The 23,182-nt window shown below is 39.9% G+C and overlaps 1 protein-coding gene across 1 annotated transcript in view; it reads right to left on the bottom strand.

Moving 5' to 3' along the window:
- Positions 1-23,182, bottom strand: part of MYBPC1 (myosin binding protein C1) — an 80,708-nt gene that overhangs the window by 6,000 nt on the left and 51,526 nt on the right. The window contains exons 17-26 of the mRNA XM_047867344.1: positions 22,556-22,715; positions 21,406-21,510; positions 20,468-20,656; positions 19,462-19,596; positions 15,034-15,201; positions 10,761-10,849; positions 7,656-7,851; positions 5,518-5,657; positions 2,197-2,356; positions 687-823 (exon numbers count right to left, since the gene is read on the bottom strand). Of these exons, the coding sequence (XP_047723300.1) occupies positions 687-823; positions 2,197-2,356; positions 5,518-5,657; positions 7,656-7,851; positions 10,761-10,849; positions 15,034-15,201; positions 19,462-19,596; positions 20,468-20,656; positions 21,406-21,510; positions 22,556-22,715 (1,479 nt within the window). The remainder of the gene's footprint in view (positions 1-686; positions 824-2,196; positions 2,357-5,517; positions 5,658-7,655; positions 7,852-10,760; positions 10,850-15,033; positions 15,202-19,461; positions 19,597-20,467; positions 20,657-21,405; positions 21,511-22,555; positions 22,716-23,182) is intronic.

Here is a 23,182-nt window from a genome sequence, read left to right as displayed (position 1 = left end):
GAAACCTTAAAACCTTTCTAAATCTCTTCAATCAGATATGATTTCTTCCTTCCTAGGACAGCACATTTTATATTCTGCCTTGCATTACAGTATCATCATTTGCTTTAATCTATTTTAGAAAATTTGATGAATCAATATTACCACCAGATTTTTCAGGTGAAACAATATTACTTCCATCTCCTTACCTCTCAGTATTTTTTAAAATGGGTGTTTTGGGTTTTCTTAAATAGTCATCTTTTATTTAGTAAAGAAATATAAGCATTTTTTTACTACTGTATTTAAATAGTGGACCTAATTATCCACCAACACCACAATGCTGCACTCTCCTCCCTATCCCAGAAAAAGATACAATAGCACAACTTATATTGTTATTTGCAATTATAATGTGTCTAACATAAAACAAAAAGGGGATTTGGGGGCGCCTGGGTGGCTCAGTCAGTTAAGCATCCGACTTCAGCTCAGGTCATGATCTCACGGTTTGTGGGTTTGAGCCCCGCATCAGGCTCTGTGCTGACAGCTCAGAGCCTGGTGCCTGCTTTGGATTCTGTGTCTCCCTCTCTCTCTGCCCCTCTCCCGTTCATGCTCGGTCTCTCAAAAATAAATAAAAATGTTAAAAAAAAATTGAAAACAAAGGGGAATTTGGGACTAATTCTTAAATTTAACTAATGTGATTGAAAAAATGGTACCTTAGGATTTCCTCTCACACTGCAGTTCAGGGTGGCATTGTAACCAGCCACAGCATAGGTGTTAACCAAAGGCTGAGTAAACATGGGTGCCTCCGTGAAATCAAAATCTTCATACACTGGATTTTTGTAGATTTTACCTTAAAAACAAGCATTAGAAAAACACAAATTGGCCTGAGGATATGTCATTCTTGGCATACTTTATTCATGGTCAAAACTCCCCTGAGTTTATAAAAACATGTAAAAATATGGGTGAATTCCACACAACATTCATTCTGAAGTGTACAAACGGACAATCGCACTGGGACACAAAGTCAGTACGGTCATCTGAGACTGAAAGAAATACTGAGAAGAATCTGGTATCTGAATATTTTGATCAACAGTATATTTTAATGTAAAGGCAATGAGCAATGAGGACTTTAAGGACAGTGGTTTATGAGGAAATGAAATTCCTATCTCTGATTTTAGCCATCCAGACCCACAGCCCAGAAGTTGGAAAGAAGTCAGAAAGTTTACATTTTTTAAAAAATGCAACATTAAAAATAAAAACAAGGGGCACCCTGGGTTGTTCAATCAGTTAAGCCTCTGATTCTTGGTTTTAGCTTAGGTCATAATCTCAGTTTGTGAGATTGAGCCCCACGTTGGGCACTGTGCTGACAGAGTGGAGACTGCTTGGGATGCCCTCTCTCCCTCTCTCTGCCCACCCCCTCTCAAAATACATAAATAAACAGTTAAAAAATAAATAAAAATAAAAATTTTTACTGGTAAAATCAACATTTTACTCAAACATTTTTACCACAATTTAAAAATGTGTGTTTATCAGTTTCTGAATTCCCTTTCACCACATCTCTATAGCCAGTCTTCTTGAGAACATCTAGTCATTGAAAACTGGGGTTTCCAGATGTCCAGTTGTAATATTGTGATTTATAATAAGAAATACATTAAAACCTTGGTTTGCAAGCATAATTCATTCCGGAAACATGCTTGTAATCCAAAGCACTGGTATATCAAAGTGAATTTCAGGAAACATTGGCTTAGTTATGATCACGTGATGACCGGCATCACATACTACTAGCACTGCAAGACAACTCGTTTATCTCATAAAAATACATTAGAAATGTTCGTGTCTTGCGGAACACTCGCAATCCAAGACTTCACCGTAAATATTTGGTCTTCTGGCCCCATTTCTGTCACAGAGCTCCTAAAACCCTTGAAATTTCCTAAGGGAGGAAAGTTATAAAAGGGTCTTTTGTTAAATTAATGAGGTGACCTTTGGACTGAAGGATGGGGACTTGTTGCCAGCTGTGATTAGTGGTTTCAAACTTTCAGTCCCATCCCCAGACCTCCAGGGATGGGAGAGGGGCTGGAGATTGGATTTAATCGTGGTAGGGAAGCCTCTATAAAACAAAACAAAACAAAACAAAACAAAACAAAAACAAAAGGAAACCCCTCACACCCCCACATACTGGAATTGAGTCCAGAACCTCCTTATATGAGTCCACCACTAACTCACCATCCTTGGCGATCACAGCACTCTCCTTAGTCATTGTTGCATCCTCACTGAGGCCACACATGTTCTCAGCAAAGACCCGGAAATAATATTCATTTCCTATGACCAGTTCAGTAATGGTAGCATTGGTTCGGTGATAATGCTCAATGACAGTGAACCATTCCTAAAGGAAAAAAAAATTTTTTTTTGAGAAAAATCATCTAAAAACACACAACTGGGGCGCCTGGGTGGCGCAGTCGGTTAAGCGTCCGACTTCAGCCAGGTCACGATCTCGCGGCCCGTGAGTTCGAGCCCCGCGTCGGGCTCTGGGCTGATGGCTCAGAGCCTGGAGCCTGTTTCCGATTCTGTGTCTCCCTCTCTCTCTGCCCCTCCCCCGTTCATGCTCTGTCTCTCTCTGTCCCAAAAATAAATAAATGTTGAAAAAAAAAAATTTTAAAAAAATAAAAACACACAACTGTTCCAACTGTTGATTAGAAAAAATAGTGGGGATGTTTTATTAACTATGAGAAAAATAGCACTGATTTTTATATTGAGAGTACTAACAACGTACATTTAATTTGTTTAACATTTTATAATATACTTATACTTGATTATGTATAATTTAATATTTTTTTTAATCTTTATTTTTTTTTGAGAGAGAGAGAGAGAGCGTCAGTCAGGGAAGGGCAGCGAGAGAGGGAGACAGAGAATCCCAAGCAGGTTCCACACTATAGGCACAGAGCCTGATGAGGGACCTTGAACTCACGAACCATGAGATCATGACCTGAGCTGAAAGCAAGAGTCAGATGTTTAACCGAATGAGCCACCTAGGCACCCCTATAGTTTAATCTTCATTTACACATTAGATTCATATACCCTAGATGTCAACTCCTACCTTTATATTTTCTTCCTAAGCGTACAGTGTCTGTCACCTATCTTTTGTATAACAACATCTGATTTTAGAATTTTAGTGTAAACAGGGGCGGCTCAGTCAGTTAAGCGTCCAACTTTGGCTCAGGTCACGATCTTGTGGTTTGTGAGTTCGAGCCCTAAATCAGGCTGTCTGCTGTCAGTGCAGAGCCCACTTTGGATTCTCTGGCCCCCTCTCTCTCTGCCACTCCCCTGCTCTCTCTTTCTCTCAAGAATAAATTTGAAAAAAAAACATTAAAAAAGGATTTTTGTGCAAACATCTATTCTGAAGAAGAGATGATGCTAAATCACTAGAGAAAAATTAATATCACCCAATAAGTTTGCCTAATATTAAAGTAGGTTCTTCTGGGTCTTTGCTCAGATATTAAACCTCTTCCCTGACTGTTCACCCTCCCACCATTCTGTGCTGGTTATACTCTCTCACCTTAACCTGGCTAAGTTTTCTTTGCAGCACTTGCTACCTTAAATTACATTATATATTTACTGTTTTACTTGTTTCCTGTCTACCTCCTCCACTGAAATGGACACAGCACGATGAGAAGAAAACACAACTTTTCTTCTTACCCCTGTATCTCCAGTGCCTATTATAATACCTGGCACATAGTAGGTACTATGCACAAAATAAATGTTTATTGACTACCCGAATGAATGAATGAATGAATGAATGAGAAGCTAAAACAAGTAATTTTCTTTTCAATTTTTCCTCACCATACCAAGAAATAGAGTGGTCTCAAAGTTTATCTTGCAACCAGTAGAGAACCACAGATGTTTAGTACCACTAATTGAGAAAACACATTTTTTAGGTGTTTTTAAATTTTATTTTTATTTATATTGAGAGAGAGAAAGAGAAAGAGAAAGAGAGAGAGAGAGAGCATGGGGGAAGGGCAGAAAGAGAGAGAGAGAGAGAGAGAGAGAGAGAGAATCACCAGCAGGTTCTGCCCTGTCAGAGCCGGACTTGGGGTTGAACCCATGAATCATGAGATCATGACCTGAGCTGAAATCAAGAGTTGGACGCTTAACCAGCTGAGCCACATGCTTTCAGGTGCCCCAAGAAAATACATTTTCTGATAAAAAGTGCATAAAGGAAAAGGATTTTTCTTAGAATTTTTAGGGGCCATCATTATCTCAGTATTTTAGATATATATTTTTTAAGTAGGCTCCATGCCCAGAGTAAGAGCCCAACACAAAGTGGCTTGAACTCACATCCTTGAGATCAAGACCTGAGATGAGATCAGGTATTGGACACTTAACTGACTGAGCCACCCGGGTGGTCCATATTTTGAATATTTTTAGGACACCAGGCAAATGTAGTTATGACTTCCTTTATTCCCAGAGCACTTTATTCCAAAATTTATTCCAGCATTTATTGTATTGCTTTGTCATTTGGTTTTATGATGTTTTTCTTCTTGCCTAGATTGTGAGTGCTCCTTCCCCCCCCCCCCCCCCGATCCAGTAGCTAGAACAGTGCTCAACATATAGTGAATGAAGAATAAATTAATGTGTTGGCACACATAATGAAAAAAATGTCTATGAAGTTATGAATGACAACAGGAATTTAAGTGAAGAGTAGCATCTGTAGCCACAATGAGACAATGGTGTGGTATCTCCTGGGAGTTACACTGGACAGACAGAAACACAGGGGTGCAGAGGTTGGGGATCAGTCTCTGTCACCAGTTAGAACTCAGTCAACAGTGAGAAAGTCCGTCCAGGTTCACCTGGACTTGACTGGCTATCCAAGAAGACAAGTTCTTACTGACATCTACTAGTGTAAATGCCTGAAGACTTCCTGTCAATATCATTAAGTATGATATTTCACTCTTCCTATGAGAAGGAAGAGGGGCTCGATGCCATTGTGTGCCCAAATATTCATTTATTCATTCATTCACATACAGGTAGGGCAGTAGTACAGTGTAGAGGATGGATTCTGATGCAGGAGCACCTAGACTTTAACATTTAAAATGGTGATCTCGAGCAAGTCATTTATCCTTTCTGAGCCTCGGTTTCCTCAACTATTAAATACAGGTAATAATAAATCGTACTCCAACTAGGTTGCCTCTTGAACACACTAATAAGCTCCTTCCCTCTTCAGGAGCTTTGCACATGCTGTTGTCTTCAGAATCTTTCTTTTCTAACTGGTCTCTTTCTATACATGTTATCCAACATTCATTTTACAAGGAGAAAGAGTTGCATGGATATAAATCTGAGTCAGAATCCAGAGTGACTAAATATTTGTTGAACAAATGAATTTATTGAATTCCATTGAGCACTATGTCAGCTGCTTTATACTGTTTTAGCCTCATGGTAACCAAGCAAAGTAAATATTCATGTCCTTAAGAGGACCTCATGCCCGGCCCCCCTTTACTTTTGATGAAATGCGATTTTGCTGCTGCTGAACCAGAGATGGCTAGACCTTACCATGCTCTTCTTATCAGCTTTCTGGATTGTGTACCCTGTGATGGCTGCATTTCCATCATCCTTTGGTGGTATCCATGATAGAGCAACATTCTCTCCCCAGACATCCTCAATCTTCACCAGCTGAGGTGGACCTGGACGGTCTAGAGGACGAATTCATGACATCATTATGAGGTCATTTTCCCTCCCAACATATGCAGTGGTCCCCCACCTTAATGGCTGTTTTGCTTTCAGAGGTTTCCATTACCCCAGGCAACCAAGATCCGGAAGCAGATGCTCCTCCTTCTGATATAGTGTCAGAAAGTCAGTGGTAACCTAATGCTACGTCACAACGCCTGCATCATTCACCTTACTTCATGTCACCATGTAGGCATTTTATCATCTCACATCATCAGAAGAAGGGTGAGTACAGTACAGTGAGATATTTTGTGAGAGAGATTAACTTTTATTACGGTACATGGTTGTACTTGTTCTGTTTTATTGTTAGTTACTTTTGTTAATCTCTTACTGTGCCTAATTTATAAATTGAATTTTATCATAGGTACGTACGTATAGGACAAAACAGCATATATAGGGTTTGGTACTACTCACAGTTTCAGACGTCTGGGAACCTGTCTCCATCAATAAACAGGACTGCTGTACTTCATTGTAGGAAGATATTTTAAAATGCCCTTCCTTCCCTGCATTTCTACCCACATTTCTTTCACCATTCTTAAACTTTAGGAGAGTGGAATGCACTCCAGCTAAGCTCATCTGGAAACTCTTGACTTTTATCTTCATGTAAAGACAAGGATTTTGAAAGGAAAATTTAAATGAAATTTCAAACCTCATCAACGTTCACTCCAAGAGCAGACTACTGGCAATGAATCACAAGGCTACACTGCCTAATGGGAAATGTAAGCTGACCCTGGGCTCCAAATCTTAGAGCCCATCTGGGCCAAGCAGCTCTGGTTTTTGGTGCGAGGCACGGAGGCCACAGCCTGTGAGTGGGTTCCTCTGCTGTACCCAAAAGGCGCCTTTAACATGCATGAAGAAAACTTATTTTATCTCTCTGCCAATGTTAAATTTGGAACAAATAAAATAACTAGAATAATAATCATTATTTATTGAACACTTTGAGTGTGCAAGCAATGTCCTGGGCGCTTAGAACTACCTGTTAAAGTAACTACATGGCAAAGTGGAAAAGAGAAGCCCTTCTGTGTGTTTCAGAGGGAAGGTGCTCTTCCAGACCTGGAGGCTCCCATTAGAGTGGGGGCTTCCATGGGGGTTCCCATTAGAATGGAGCCCAGCCAGATCCAAGGGCACAGGGTAGCCTCAGCACTCCCCTCAACTTAACAGAAATCAAGAACGGTTAGCCAGTAGGAAGACAGTACTTAGCTTAAAGGGCGTGAAATTTCAGCCAACAGGAAGTTTCTCCTTTAGTGAGAAAACTCCTAGTTTCAGCAAATTTGCTGAAATATAATAATAAAAATGACTGGACTGGAAACAAGGCTTCTGTAGCTATGCTCTTAAATGCATTTCTTCGCATTGCAAAAATTACAGAACAGTTCAAGTGAGAGGGGCCTATCTGTGAGAGATCCTCCCTCTATTACCCTAACTCTGGACAGAAGTAAGACCTACACTTATTTATTCATTTATTTGGACAGGAGAGTGAGTATCTAGCCCTGTAGGAATAACCAATTAGGTGTTTAACTATTTAGGTACATCTTCCTTACATTTAAAAAAACTTTCCCTCTCCATTAAAACTGTATTAGTTGAAAAATTTAGGTGTGGTATGAAACATGTTAAACTATGTTTAGAATCTGCTTTGTTTTTTATGCCAGAATTCAAAACAGGAAATAGTTTCATCATCAAGGAGTTGAGAAACAGAATAAGAGAGAACTGGATTATGAAGCGGTACAGATGGTTTGCACTAAAAAGTACATATATTAATTTTCTTTAACATATATGCCCTAAGTCTCCATGATTAGTTTTTCTAGTAAGAAAAAAGGTATTTTGAAATACAAATTTTACCAATGTAATTTTAATTCTAAAAAAAGAATTTTATGGAAAGCCACTCTAACACAAATTCTTACTCTTGCCTTAATGACAAGGACAATTAGTACAAATATTGCTTTGATAGAACATTCTTCCAAACCTACCAACGATCTGGATATCGATTGAAGCCGTTTCCACAAATTTTTCCACTTTGACTTGCAGATCATATTTCCCAGAGTGGCTCCTTTCTGCTTTTCTGATAAATATGATTGTATCAGTCTCAGAGTTGCGAATGTTTATTTGATTCTTATCAATTTCTGCACCATCTTTCTTCCAAGTTAATTCTGGTCTTGGTTTTCCCTAAAGAGAAAGACAGGAAAAAGTAGAGGGGGAGGGAAAACAGATGGTTTCAAGATTTTTTTTTCAGTGTTACAAAAAATGACAGTTGCTGATCCCATTTTCAGCAAGGTTGGAGACAGCCTGGTGGTCAGCGACTATGGCAGAAACAGTAATACTCGCATTGCCTGTTGGTTGCATTCTGTGTGCAAGGCACTACATTAGGTACATGAGGTTTACTATTTCCTTTCATCTTCCCATCAAGATAATAAATGTCATTATCCTCACTTTTTGGATAAAGGAATTAAGTGACTTGCCTAAGGCCTTGTGACTAAAGTGCTGGAACCAGGTCTTACCGCCAGGTCTCTCTAGCTCCAAAGCCTGTATAACAGAGCATAATGGTTAAGAACATGGGCCCTGGAATCTGTATTTGGATGCTGACTCTACCTCTTAATAGCTGTGTGACCTTGGGCAAGTTATTTAAACTCTCTCTGCCTCAATTTCCCAAACTATAAAATGAGAACAATGACAGTACCTATCTCACAGAATAGTCATAAAGACTGAAGTTCTTTTAGTATTATTTTTTTCCAATTTCTTTTTTAATGTTTATTTGTTTTTGACAGAGAGAAAGCACAAGCAAGGGAGGTGCAGAGAAAGGGAGACACAGAATCTGAAGCAGCCTCCAGGCTCTGAGCTGTCAGCACAGAGCCTGATGCGGGGCTTGAACTCACGACCTGTGAGATCATGACCTGAGCCCAAGTTGGACGCTTAACTGACTGAGCCACCCAGGTGCCCCAAGACTGAAGTTCCTAAAGCTTCTGCACACTACATATGTGCTTTATTATTATCTAAATGTACATGATATTATTTCCACAGCATCGTACCACTCATTTCAGACTTGTCTACAATTCTCTCTCTGCTCTTTCTAGCTGCCGAAACTATGCTTTAACAGCAAGTTTTGGGGGATTATAATCTAATTCAAGAATACATGTTTTGGATCATATTACAAAGGAACTTCCTAGGATTTCCAAAGACCCAGGCTCACCCTGCAGACAGGAGCCGAAGATTAATTCAGTCAGGTAAGGCATAGCCTTCCTTTGGGCTCCTAACATGGCTTGTTGATACGTTATGATAAAAAATGTGAGAGACCCACATCAAACCCCTGCCTACAGAGCTTGAAGAATGGTCGGGGTGCTTAGACTTACATGTGGGAAGTGGAGAACAATACTGTTAAAGATAAGGAAAAACAGTTCCAGGTTTCACTTCTGTAAATGTACAATTTGCTTTCACTACTGGGGAAACAAAAACCAGAGTTTTCCGATAATATATGCAGTGGGAAAAAAAAAAAAGGCACTGGAGGAAGTGTCCACAGACATGGACTCTGCTCTTGAAAGTGCCATTTACTTGTGTGACCTTGGGCAAGTCACCTAACTTCTCTGAACATCAGTTTCTTCTCCTGTCAAGTGGTGGTAAGGAAATCTGCCCTTCTTGCCTCACAAGGTATTTCTTAGGATCAAACGAGATGTTCATGAGAACTCTTGAGGTTCCGCAAATAGATGAACATGACACAATGGTCTCATTGCCCCTTCCTGGCGGCTGAGCAGCCTCTGGGATGCCATACCTGTGAGGTCCCTGTTCTCATGGTCTTTCCTCCCCCCAGACCCAGTCAGAAGTTAGACACACAGACTCCCAAGATGTGGGAATTGGGATTAGCATTAGCAGTAGACATGGTACAAAAACTGGAGATTTTGCAGCCCAGATTCAGCAGCCCCACTCCAGCCCACGTGCCTGCCTAGTGCCAACTCCTGGTTTTATTTGAGGCTGTGTGGGGAGAGAAGTGGGAGGAACCTTGTCAAGCCACCTCCTTCCTCCCCTGCCCTGTTTATACTCATGTCCTCCTTGGCTTTCGTTTTGATTTCGCACACTTTATGTAGAAGGTAATCACTTCTTCGAGCTGCAGGCCCCAGGTGCTGGTGCTGGAATTGGCTGTCTTTTAGCTTGCTTGTCATGGGAGCCCGGGTCTGAATGAGCTGTGTGTGTGTTCAAATGTGTGCAGAGACCTAAATTCTAATTCTAAAGTCTTGCTGTCTGATGTAACAACTACAAGGCTGTTTAAACTAAAGCAAATTAAAATTAAGGAAAACTAAAAATTAATCTTCCCAGTTGCACTGGTTCCAAGTTTCACATTTCAAGTGTTCAATGGCCACATTTGGCTCGTGGCTACCATATTAGACATTGAACCTGTGAAATATTTCCACCATCACAGAAAGTTCCATTGAATAGTGCTGTCTAGGGGTCTAAAAGGAGTCAGACAAGTAATGGGGTGGTGGTACAGTGTGTGTGTGTGTGTGTGTGTGTGTGTGTGTGTGTGTGTTTATGAGACCAAAACTGATTATTATAGGTGAGGCTTGGTCAATCTTGTAAACAATAGAATCTTTTGCTGGAGCCATGATTTAACAGTGTTTGCATCTTTCAGTTAGTGGCATCAAGATTTCAACATTCAGTTATCCCTCTTCCTTTGGTTTCGGGTAATCATGGGAAGTAAGCACATGATGTTTTCCTGAATATTACTCCGAGAGCTTCACTTAAAATGAAGACTAGTTTTACGGATATATAGGACCAGAAAGAATCTTCAAGCATTTCTTGTTTTGCTATCTCCTTGGTGTTTCCTCTCTGCCCCACTGTAGTCCCTGTCTTCAGACCAGTCCAAGCTAGGTGTCATTTATCTCATGCAGAATGAAAATCTATCAGTTTGATAGATTTCTCAACAAGCACGAGATTGTTTAATCACTCCCCAGATCTCTTGCATTATTTATCTACTTTCCCTCTGAGGAAGTCCTGGGTCATGATGAATTTAAGTGCTAGAGTACCTGTCTCTGCTTCTTAAACACCCCAGCACTGGAAAGAGAAAATAAGTGCCCCTGAATTATTACCTGGAAAGGTATAACCAGATTGACAGCTTCTCCAACTCTGCGGATATAGGTTTGCTTCAGGTGCCTTGGGATGCGAATCTTCGGAGGCTCTGAGTGAGGGCAGAACAGCATAATTTTGTGATCAGTAGAGTACACTGGAAATAGGCTTACATAAGCATGCTAGCATGAGAGTCACTGGGATATTCTTGTGCTGATGTCTCAACAGTAAAATCTTAGATGTGCCATTAAAAGATTATGTATGGTAATTTTAGTTCTAAATGCTTTCTTCAAGCAGAGATATTTTCACAGTCTGACTCAACAGAACTTATCCTTGACATCCTTGATTTTATAGCAACCTCCTATTTTTACAGTCATTATAAGTCTAAAACAACTTTATAGAAAGACACCAAGTTTTCTCTTAGGATTTTATATATATTTTTCAGTTTCTGACAGCAAATGCATTCTGCAATGAACATTCCACAAAAGATCCATAGGCACCACATTAGCTGATAGGAGTGCCCACCTTTTCTCATCAGAAAAAAACAAAACAAAATTTTAGTACCTAGCACTTGTTATTTAGGTAATTCTGTTGGAATTGGATAGTAACTTTCTCCCCATGTGGCTACGAGGTACATAATAGGTGGCCCTAGCCCACTATGTATTAATGTTCATTAATTAAACACCATAAAGATACTAGAGCATGTTGTTGCAAACCCATCAGAAGCAGGAAGTCAAAGGCTCATAGGTTCACAGGGATGAGACAGGTGTCAGCACTTGAGGGCTTAGTATGTGGCAGACACTGGACTAAACACTTTTGATGAAGGGACTAATTTAAACCTCAAGGCCACCTTGTAGGATAGGTACTATTTTACTTTATGATAAAGAAACAGGAGGATAGGAGGTTGAGTAATGTGCCCTTGGTGACACAGCCAGGATTAGAACCTGGAGTTAGCCTTGGGACACCTGGGTGGGTGGCTCAGTCGATTAAGAATCTGACTCTTGATTTTGGCTCAGGTCATGATCTCACAGTTCGAGAGTTTGAGTCCTGCAATGGGTGAGCTCGAGCCTTACTTCAGGTGAACTCAAGCCCCACTTCAGGTGAACATGAACCCCGCTTTGGGTGAGTCATGCTTCTCTCTCTCTCTTTCTCTCTGCCCCTCATGGGATTCATTCATTCTCTCTCTCTCTCTCTCTCTCTCTGCCTCTTGCTCACTTGTGTCCTCTCTCTCTCAAAAAAAAAAAAAAAAAAAAAAAAAAAAGAACCTGGAGTCAGGCTTGAGTCCTATGCTCTACTTAGAAGCATGAACTTCTGAGTTAGAGATCTGAGTTTGAGTCCTGGATCTGATACATGGTAGTTCTGGTTTCAGACACCTGTTCCATAAAATCAGGATGATTAAAGCACCTAATTTGTACAATTGTTGTGAGGATTAATGGTTGAGAACAGTAGGTGTTCAATAAACTTGAGGAGATGATGATGATGATGATGATTACTGATTGTTGGGATTGGAAGAGAATTTGGAGATCGTGTAACTCCCTAACTTTACATATAAGGAAAAGGAGACTCAGCCAGATTCTGTAGTAAACTAAACCATCATCATAATAAAAGCTAACACATATTGAGAGCTTATTATGTGGCAAACACTCTGTAAAGCAGCAACATGGATCAATATATTTAATTCTGATAGACTCTTGATGTGTCAAGTACTATTATTAAAAATTTTTTTTCAAAGTTTATTTATTTTTGAGACAGAGACAGAGTGTGAGCAGGGGAGGAGCAGAGAGAGAGAGGACAACACAGAATCCAAAGCAGGCTCCAGAGCCTGACATGGGGCTCGAATTCATGAACTGTGAGATTGTTATCTGAGCCAAACTCAGACACTTAACTGACCAAGCCACCCAGGCACTCTTGTCAAATACTATTATTATCTCCATTTTGCAGATGAACAAATTAAGGCTCAGGAAGATCAAGTCTCTTATCTGAGGTCACTAGCTAATAAATGATGGAAACAGGATTCAACTTAAAAAGATTGGCTTCTGAATCTACTAAGAAAATGTATACTCTTCATGCTTATTTTTAGAAAAAATTTTTAATGTTTATTTATTTTTAAGAGATGGACAGAGAGACAGAGTATGAGTGAGAGAAGGGCAGAGAGAGGGAGACATGAAATCCAAAGCAGACTCCAGGCTCTGAGCTGTCAGCACAGAGCCCGATACGGGGCTTGAACTCATGAACCATGAAATTGTGACCTGAGCCAAAGTCAGACGCTTAACCAACTGAGCCATCCAGGCGCCCCACTCTTCATGCTTTCTTGCATCCATCCATCCATCCATCCATCCATCCATCCATCCATCCATCCTGTAACTCACTCCCAATTGTCTGTGGCAGACATGGTCTAGAACTTAGATATCCAGGCCCCCAGTCCAGTGTTCTTTCCCCTGGAACAGGAACTCTCAAATGTTTTGGTCTCAGTTTTCTAACATACTCTTAAAAATTATCAAGGACCCGGGGCGCCTGGGTGGCTCAGTCGGTTGAGCATCTGACTTCGGCTCAGGTCATGATCTCGCGGTTCTGTGAGTTCAAGCCCCGCGTCGGGCTCTGTGCTGACAGCTCGGAGCCTGGAGCCTGTTTCAGATTCTGTGTCTCCCTCTCTCTCTCTGACCCTCCCCTGTTCATGCTCTCTCTGTCTCAAAAATAAATAAACGTCAAAAAAAAAAATTTAGAAAAAGAAAAAAAATTATCAAGGACCCTTCCCAAAAAAGCAATTTCTCAGCTTCTGCTTATGTGGGTTTATCAATATTTACCATATTAGAAATTAAAACTGAACTTTTCAAATATCTAGTTGTTAATTTAAAGATAACAACATAAATGACATTTTAATGGAATTATTTTATATTTTAGCAAATCTATTTAATGTCTGACTTAATAGAGGATATCTGGAGTCTCCTATTTGTTTCTGTGTTCAGTCTGTTGTAATGTGTTGTATTGGCTGAAGTCATTTAAATGAAGAAAATCTGGCTTTGCACAGACAGGAGAAATATTTTAATAAACTTTTCAGACAATTATGGATATTCCTTTTTGATCCTACACTAAAACATGATAAATTGTGATTTCTTAAAGGTGAGCTGCAGCGTGGAATCTGAAGCCACTTCAATTAACTTTTCATACTCTGTTACATTAAAATCCACTAATCTATCTTACATTTTTAATGTAAATCTTACCCATGCATATTTTTAATGGAAAACATCACTTCACCACATTACGTAGATCTTCTAAATGTTGACATATTCCCTTATTCAATATAAAAACTACATTTATTAATATCACCGCCTATTTCATGAGAAAAAAAATTTTTTCATGAGAAAAGTTTTTAAGTGTTGAGGGCTGTCAAGTCCATGGCGATGGATATGAGTTTCCCAAAATTCCAATTTTTGCTTCAAAGTTCACATTTTTTCATTGAAAGGCTGACAACAAAAACTCTAAGTTGCTTTCTTCACAGTGACAGGCTCATTCCATTTGTTTTCTTAAAAATGCCTGCCAAGTGGCCATTTTTTCAAGTAAAATGGAACTGTGTGAGAAAAGTCACTAGTTCAGCCTCTGGCTCAGTTGTACCAGCCCTCTTTCTACAGACAACCACTGTGCTATAGCACGCAGCGTGAGGTCTTTATATATACTTTGCATTTCACTGCCACATAGAGGTAGGAAAAATGTGTACTCGAGGACCAAGGTTTAATAAATGGATAATTTTTATGCTTCAGCAAGAACATGCCAAGGCAAAGCCGGCCGTCTGATTTTAACTCCGAGTGCAAGGTGGTGAGGAAGACGGAAAGAACTAGTCTGGTTCTGTGGCTCTGACTTGACCTGTGCTGAGGCACCTGTGGTTTTACTTGCCATTGCTTTTGCACCGTCAGGGCGGAGGTCAGACGCTGAAAAGGGCAAATAATGCGTTCATCTCACCATGAAGACGGCTCTGGCCTTGCAGACCCACTGGTGCCACGTTGCTGAAGTTGGCACCGCTGCATTCACGCTCCCTCCATGGGAACGGGCAGCCCCGCCAGAGCCGGCTCAGAGCCTGGGGAGGTTAGCTAGCTGGTCCTCATTCCAAGTTACAGACTCTGAGCTGACCTCCACACTGGTAAATAAGAGCTGTTTTGTTCATTTCTAACTCCCAGGAGGCATTTACAAATACATCAAAGGAGGGACAGCAAAATAGGAGGTTTTGAGAAAGAAAGGGGTTAAAAAGCAAAATCAAACAACATGAAATGGAGACAAAGTTTTGAAAGTCTTGCCACTTACCTATGATTTCCTTCACCAGGATGGGCTGGGAGTAGTATTTGGGCTCGCTGGCGCCCGCGGCGTTCACAGCCTTCACACGAACAAAGATCTTTGCATCTGTAGGCAGACCTGTGATGGTGAACTTGGTCTTATCGATCAGATCTGTGTTTGCAACTATCCAATCCTCGGCTAAAATTCATAAAAGAAAAGGACAAGAAGGAGAAATGGTGTTTAGTGAAAAAAAATCATCCTAACTGGTACGGTCGACTCCAAACTAGTATTTTACTTACAATTAAATCAGTTGGAGGAAATATTATTTTGGTATGGACTCACATTACATGGGTAGGCATTTTTCATATTTAAATGAAAATGGCCTAGAATGGCTAATGTAAGTAACAGGAAGAAGGATAATCAGATTCTGCTATTTCTGAAAAACCTCTTGTTCAGGATACTATGATACTAGAGTATCCTGAATTCTTGGGGACAGTCACTATGATTCAGGATACTGAGGTGATACTACAGTATCCTGAATCACAGTACCTGTCCCCAAGAATTTTGTAGCAGTTTTACTCCAATTCAGTTTCATAAGGATTGACATACTCATGACATTTAGCCATCTACATATGTTAAAGTTCAGAAGAACAAGAAAATACTATTCTTACGAATGAGAGACACAAACCTTTATAGTTATATAATCTCCCTGTTTTATCTTGGTTGTTTTTTTCTTACGAGGCACTCATATGTGCATAGGGAGTCTGATAATGCTTCCACTTATGAATATAAGAAGCTAATATCCACGGCAGACAGGAAACACAGCCCTGGAGACAAGGCTTATAAGGTATTGGCATAATTCTTTCACTTCAATCAAAAATGATGATATTTTTAAAAGGTTTTGGTAGCTTTATCTATAACATAAAGAGAATTTGAACCCAGCATTCAAGGGTTGCAAATATTTCAACTTCTGAAAGTTTGCATGCATTATGCCCACAGGGTTGGTTGGGGGAGGCTTGGATCCCACATTATTAGCTCAATGCCTGCCCACCCCCTTGATCTCTAAGGACTTTTTCATGTGTGGGTGGTAGGTGTACTTCATGCTTGGTCATGGAACATTCCCAGAAACAGTATCATATAGTAAGAAAGTTTGAAAGCTTTCATAGAATACTTTACCTGGTAGGTCATATGCAGCCTCCCCATTTTCATCAGACTGTTTTGCTGATGTACCTTTGAGAATCCGTCATTAAAATTAATTAAAGACACCCACTTTCACACCAGAAGAATATCGTATCAGTAGTCAGCATTCTCTGTTAGTAAAGTATGCAAAGTATGCAAAGATATTTGTCTTCAGAGCAGTGACGGAAGAGACCAAACACATTGGGGTGGGGGGGTGGGTAGTTCCTCAGGAGATCCACAGCCTACTGTGTTCAGACTGTGGTTTTTGTCCTGAGGCATCTGCCACAGAGAAGAAGAGGAGACAAGAGGCTGGGCACCTCCAGCTGTGGGAACAAGAGGTAGAGAGGAACAAAGCAAGACCCTGAAGTGAAAGGAGGAGCGGGTCTCGGACTCCATAGGGGAGCAGCACACAGTGGAACAATCTTTTCACCTGTCCCTGCGACCCCAGCCAGGGAGGGTCCTCCCAGGAACCCAGGTAACACAGAACTCCTGCTATGGGGTTCAATCATCACAGTCTGGGAGTGAAGGCACTCAGGATAAAGCCAGCCCTGTCTTCCCAGGCAGCCTCTGGTTGCCATAACAACAAGTTCTGCAGTCAAGAAAACAAATTGAGCATGCCTGGGTCCCTGCATTCCACGTGACTGGAGGGAATGTTGCTGGCTCATGGGGTGGTTGTGGGCATACCCCCACTGGTTTGGGATGATGCCTTTTCACCTGTTATCAGGAGAGGAGCAGGGGAGTGGAACCCCTTGGAACCTTCTCCTCTCTCTTATCCCATCCCTTCTAGGAGTATCTGGGAAAAGGAGCAGGGAGCCAAAATATCCTGGTGGCTGCAAGGGCATGTGGATGATAAAAATTACTTAAGGACACTGAAAAAGAAATACCTCTTTAAGCCAATGGTCAGGTTGGGAGTCACTGTGCTGATATTTTCATAGTGAAGAGACAGTTGATGAGAAAGTGAAAATAGGAGACAGAAAACGTGCTTGAAATAGTGAAGAACTAGTAAAGGAGAAATTTCAAGAGAAGACAGGACGAAACAAGATCAGAGGGGAACAAAAATAGCCCATACCTTTACGTTTGAACCACTTTGAGGAAAACAGAGAAAGAAAACGGTGTCCAGGGGATGGGGAAGGAATACGAAAGTTGTTTGATACATGAGGAGAATTTTTAAGAACGAAAAGAAAGAGCTAGAGTGAAGGAAGAAAACAAAGAAGAGTAATGTGCTGCAGGCATTAAAAAAAAACAAAAACAAGAGAAAGGCAGAGTCAAAACCAACACACGATCTTATAAAAGAAAGAATTCTCTTACAGAATAAAACCTGACATATCTAAAAGCATTAAACACTACAGAAAATTAGTCTGGAGGACAACAGCCATTAAAAAGAATGGAGAATAGGGCAGCCACATAAAGAAAGAAAAGACTGCGAGAAGAAAGATATACACGTTATGAAAGAACTTCCATAGAAAGCTAATTCCAAAACGTTATGTGGCAAAATATATACATAATAATGACTGTGTACATATACATATGTATATACCCGTATACATATGTATCTACACAGATCACACACAAAATTATGTAAAATACACTTCGTTGTATTTTATCTAAGGTGGGTAACATCAAAATGACAGGCATCTATCATTTTGCTGTATCTTCTTACTTTTTAAACCTAGCAGAAAGAAAAGAGTAAAGAATTTGCTCTGTTTCATACAAACACAAATGTTCGTGCTCAGCAGCCACATCACATGTAAGATGGGGAGATTTTGCTGGTGGGGTGATATAAATAACAGAGTGGAGTACTCATGAGTTTTTGAAATGGGAGAGGAATAGAATGGGAATAAACCATATTCTGAAGTGCTCAAGAATTTACCTTTTTGCATTAGTGACACTACCCCCCTCCTATGCTGGGATGCCTGGGAACTTTCTCATAATGCCCCTACTAGTTTTAGTTAGTGGCTTTCTAAGCCCTGGAGAAATGAAGCAGTGTGCTCTGTGAGCAGAGCACATGTCAGTGGAACTGCTACCAGGATGCCTTGTCCCCCCCGTCTCTTGTTCCCTCCCAACCAGCACCAATGGTGGTTTCCAGGGGTGCCCCAATCCAGGGGCCTGGGATTTCCTTTGCCGCAGTTTTCTCTCATAGGAAGTTTCTTCTCCAGAGGTTTTCCTCCTGGGAGGGTGCCTTTGTAGTCACATTCCTCATTTCCCAAATGTGCTCTGTAGTCTCTCTTTCCTTCAGATAAGATCCACATTAAAGTTTGGAGTCCAAAGAGCTTTCTCAGAGGCTAAATCTTGGCCTATCAAGATTTTGTGGTGATATGTACAAGCTTCCCCAGTGGGTTGTTTACTTACCTCATCTAGAGTGGAGCCTGAGTTCAAACTGGGACAGTTTTAGACATCCATTTTCAAATCATGACAAGCAGGATACCAAAAACACAACAGGCTTTCAGTGAATTTCACATCATTTTTGGTTTTAGGTACACTCTGGCCCATATTTTCTTGTGTCGTTTTCTCTTTGTCTATTATTTCTATCAACAAGTTTTTTAACTGTTTCTCTTCTCCTTCTAAATTTCAGTGATTACATTTTTATATACTGAGACAAATTCCTGTCACATGTCAAACCTATTGCTTACACCCTCTGGGATTTAATGCTGCCACTGAAAGTTGTTCTTAATTCTCTTCCTTCTCCTCCTGCTTCTCCTCCTCCTCCTCCTGCTTCTCCTTTTCTTCTTCTTCTTCTTCTTCTTCTTCTTCTTCTTCTCCTTCTCCTTCTCCTTCTCCTTCTCCTCCTCCTCCTCCTCCTCCTCCTCCTCCTCTTCTTCTTCTTCTTTAAGGCATGATCAGCAGCTAGCCAAATATATAGTCTCCCTTTATTACCCAGAAGTAGGCAGCTTTTTTGATAGCAGACCTCTACTCTGTATAGGGTTTAGAATGTCCAACTTGCTTCATCCTAACTAGACTTTTATTTTTCTTGGTGCAATTTAACTCCACCAATTCAAGAAGTGGAAATCCCTGAAGTTTTGTCAGAATCCCTTCTTTCTATGTCTTAGACTTATCGTGGTGTCTAATCTGGCCGCCTATCTAGTATATTTTTGAGATCTCCATTTGTTAGCATCAAGTACCAAAAAAGGGCTAAATTTTTATCCATCTTAGAAGGAAGACTTTTGCTTGTTGTCATTTTTGGTAGGAAGGAGAAGAGTTCCCCAGAATGATAACAAAAGAAAGGGGGGAGTATCTCACCTATTGATGATGGTATTCATTTTAACTACGAGTTGTACTTACTTCCTTCAAAGCAATACTCTAGCACATAGCCATCTAAACCTGCTGCACCAATCTGGTCCGGGGGCCTCCACTTCATTGTGACAGTGGTGTCAGTTACAGAGTCAACGGCCAGAAGTGTAGGAGGGCTGGTTACAGCTTCAAAGATAAAAAACAAAAAAGAAAGAAAGAAAAGAAAGAAACAGAAGAAATGATTAACTATGGTGTTACAGCACAAGCTGTGATAAAAATTAACTAGGATATAAATAAAAATATACAGAGAGGCCTATGTCTTAATAAAATTCAGTGAAGACTCCTTGAGGATATGCTGCGTGGAAGGTAAAGATCTGCTAGGCGTGGACAATTTCAGAAAAGCTGCGACACTTTCCCTCCAGTTTGGGAGGTTGGCATGAGAGGCTGGGAGGCCCAAGGAAGTTGAAAAAAGTCAGAGTTTGAGATCTAATGATCCAGAGTAAATTTCCCATAACCCTCTAATTTTAAAGTATAAATCCTGTACTGAATCTTCTTTCTATTGAAAAAAAGTAGTACTTCACTACCATAAAAGAGGAAAACATCTTATCTTCTATTTCTTTGCCTTTACTGAGCTGACTTTGTTAGTTCATTAGATAACATTTAAGGTGTGATGGTAAAGCAAAGAGACTAGTTTTCAAGAGTGCTTTGTAGAAGTGGTCTCTGTTTAGTTATAGTGTTTACACATAGGTCCTGAGTTATACCTTCAGAAGGACAAATGGGGAGTGGTCATGTGTCAATGGCTCAGCTTTGTGTTTTCAGTGGGAAGCAGCAACCAGATCCACATACAGCTTTCACCGGAATTCTGGTAATAAATTCCAGGGTCTACACTATGAAGACATTCAGTTCTACCAAAGTTGTTTTTCAATTTCTTAGGTTCCCCTAACCACCTCCAACCTCCTGCTCACCCACGACTCTAAGAAGCCTTGTTAGAAGTTGGAGTGAGCAGTCACAAGTCAGGGCAATGATTTCCATGACAGAGACACATCTCCTGACTTACCCAAAGGAACAAAAGGCTTGGAGGGCATACTGGGCTTGGAGATACCAACAGCATTGACTGCAAAGATGCGGACCTCATAAGCTACACCTTCAATCATCTTCTTGGGCTCAAAAGTTGTTTCTTTGCAGAGATCAAAATTTAGCCTCATCCATCTGGAGCTTTGTTTCTTTTTCCTCTCAATAAAGTATCCTGTAGGTGACACGAAATGGAAACTAAGGTTTTTCCATGGCTTCCAAAATTAAACTTTGTCAGATATTAGAATTCATAAAATCTCTAAGTAAAATAGTCAGGTATGCATCTATTTTTAAGCCACCTTATTTCACCAGTTGTTTGAGAGAAATTATAGGAATTACAAACATTAACATCATAGGATATAGATAAAAGTAATAGGACTAGAAAAAAATTAAAATTGTACAGGAAGATAAGAGAGAAAAATAAATCACAGCTATATAGACCATAGAAATACCATTGTTACAGTTGAGTAATAGATTTGGCTAGGAGTCCAAACAATGTAGGTTAGAAGAGGGAAAACTCACTTTTGTGAGTTTCAAATAGAAAAAATTCTTGTTCCACAGGGAAGCAAATTCTTCTAAGTATTTATCTCTAAAAATTTTTTTTTCATAGACATAATTCTATGGAGCTAGATATTTACTGATTAGAACAACTTAAAGTTAAACCTATAGATGTTGCAAAACTAGATATTAAATGTAGATGTCAAACAAAAAAGGGAACAGTCAGATGATATTCGTCAGAGTTATTTTAATCTCAAGTACTTATAAAGAATCCCAAAATATATTTCAATTTGAATGGATATTTAAAGTCATAGTAGAATAGGTTTTCTTCTACATGCAATATTTTAAAATATGCTCTGTACTAATAAGCATAAAGAGGACTTCAACTTCAATGGTGGTTTCACAGATTGACCGACATGCAGTTACCTAAGATTGGGGACCCTCCATCATAGACAGGAGGCTCCCAGTTCATGATGCACCAATCATCTCCCACATCTGTCACATTTGGTGCCACTGGAGGATCAGGGATGTCTGTAGCAAACAAATAATGGAATAGAATAGAATAGGATAGAAAAAGTAAAATAAAGTAAGAGTAAGTGAGAGCACAAGAAAAATGGTAATTGGAAAATCAGTTTTTGGTAATAATCATAGAAGCAGTGTGTTTTCTGAATACTTTTCCATGTTTATCGAAATGCATGTAGTAACTAATTTGGGCAAAAAGTCATGCTCCATATGGGATAAGGGAAGGTGAGCCCAATAAAGATAAATATAATATGTATTCAAGTCCTTTAAACCAGTGTCACAACATTAGAGAGCAAGCCCCATATGGAACTCCAGATACTTGTCCTTTACCTTGAAAACAGTAAACAAGAAATTATTGCATAAATATCAGATGTGACTTCGTGTTGTGTTTTGTTTTGAACTACAAAGTGAACTGTAAATCAGTTGGAAGAATCAAGATGTTGACTGGTAAAAATCCAAGTCAAAAATGGCAAGTTACCATATCTTATTAACATAATTCAGTGTCTGATAAAGTGACCTTAGTTTCTGGTCCATTTGAAATATGATTCTTAAGGGAGAAATAAAGTGAGATGAAGAGATCATGAGAGCTTGGACCACCAATAATCTGCTGGACTCATTTCACTTGGTTTCAAGCTTAGGAAAAATACACCTAAGTCGTCATCTAAGGACTAAGGCAAATCTTACTCTTCTACAATGATTGTGATGTTGGAAATTGTTTAGTGATTGTTTCAGTGACTTTAAAGGAAACTGAAAGGAATACAACTGTGGAGAGCTAATGACCAGCAACCCCAAACAGTTAACTTTAGTTACACATTCCTGCAATTGGACCTCTGGGCAAGATAAAAGAAGACACGAAGAGAAGGGAAGGGAAGGACAGGAAAGAAAAGGAATGGGAAAGGTAGAAAAAGAACAATGGTGATTTATAAAACATAGCTATCTGTGTTTCATTTGTTGACTACCCAGAAGAGTTGAGAGAACCAAGAGCTGGCAAAGTCTACTCTGGATATGGACATGTAAACTTGATTCTAGAAGTTTGTTGACCCAGAGGACTTACCCACAACTTTAATCTTGATGCTTGCATGTGCTTCCCCAGCTTCATTTTTCAGATTTATGTGGTAAACACCAGAGTCATCTCTTTCAGCGACGTCAATAACCAGAGTGCTGCTGTCAGGGTAAGATTCTGCTCTTATCCGGCCACTGCCCTCCATAATAGCCTAAGAAGGAGAGAAACAAAATACGGCATGACCTATATGACAAGGACTATTCCAAAGTACCTTAGAACTTAAGCTGGATGTGGTGCTAAGGCCTAAAATACATGTTCTTAATGTAATCCTCCACCAACCCTAAAGATAAAGGTGTTAACATCCCATATTACAGGAGAAAGCTGTGGCTCAGGGCCACATGGCTAACAATGAGAAGAACTGGGATTTGTCTCCAAAGCCCACTAAGCACGAACCCACCAAAGAGAAAGCTGGAGGACTAAAAATAGGAGTGCAGAAGTGTTATTTTAGTAGAGGAGTCTCTTTGTACATGAAATTAAATATTTAAGAACTAATCATGACTTGCTTATTTATGTGTCTTGAAAATTTAGAAATACTGAAAAGGGTTGAAGAAGACCACAATGCCAGTTTTCCTTACAAGTTATTGAGTATTGATTTTTCCCTTCTAATAGGACAGAATG

Source organism: Prionailurus viverrinus, chromosome B4 (assembly GCF_022837055.1).
Source record: "Prionailurus viverrinus isolate Anna chromosome B4, UM_Priviv_1.0, whole genome shotgun sequence".
In the NCBI taxonomy this organism is placed as follows: Eukaryota; Metazoa; Chordata; class Mammalia; order Carnivora; family Felidae; genus Prionailurus; species Prionailurus viverrinus.
This window is presented reverse-complemented; position numbering and strand designations above follow the sequence as displayed.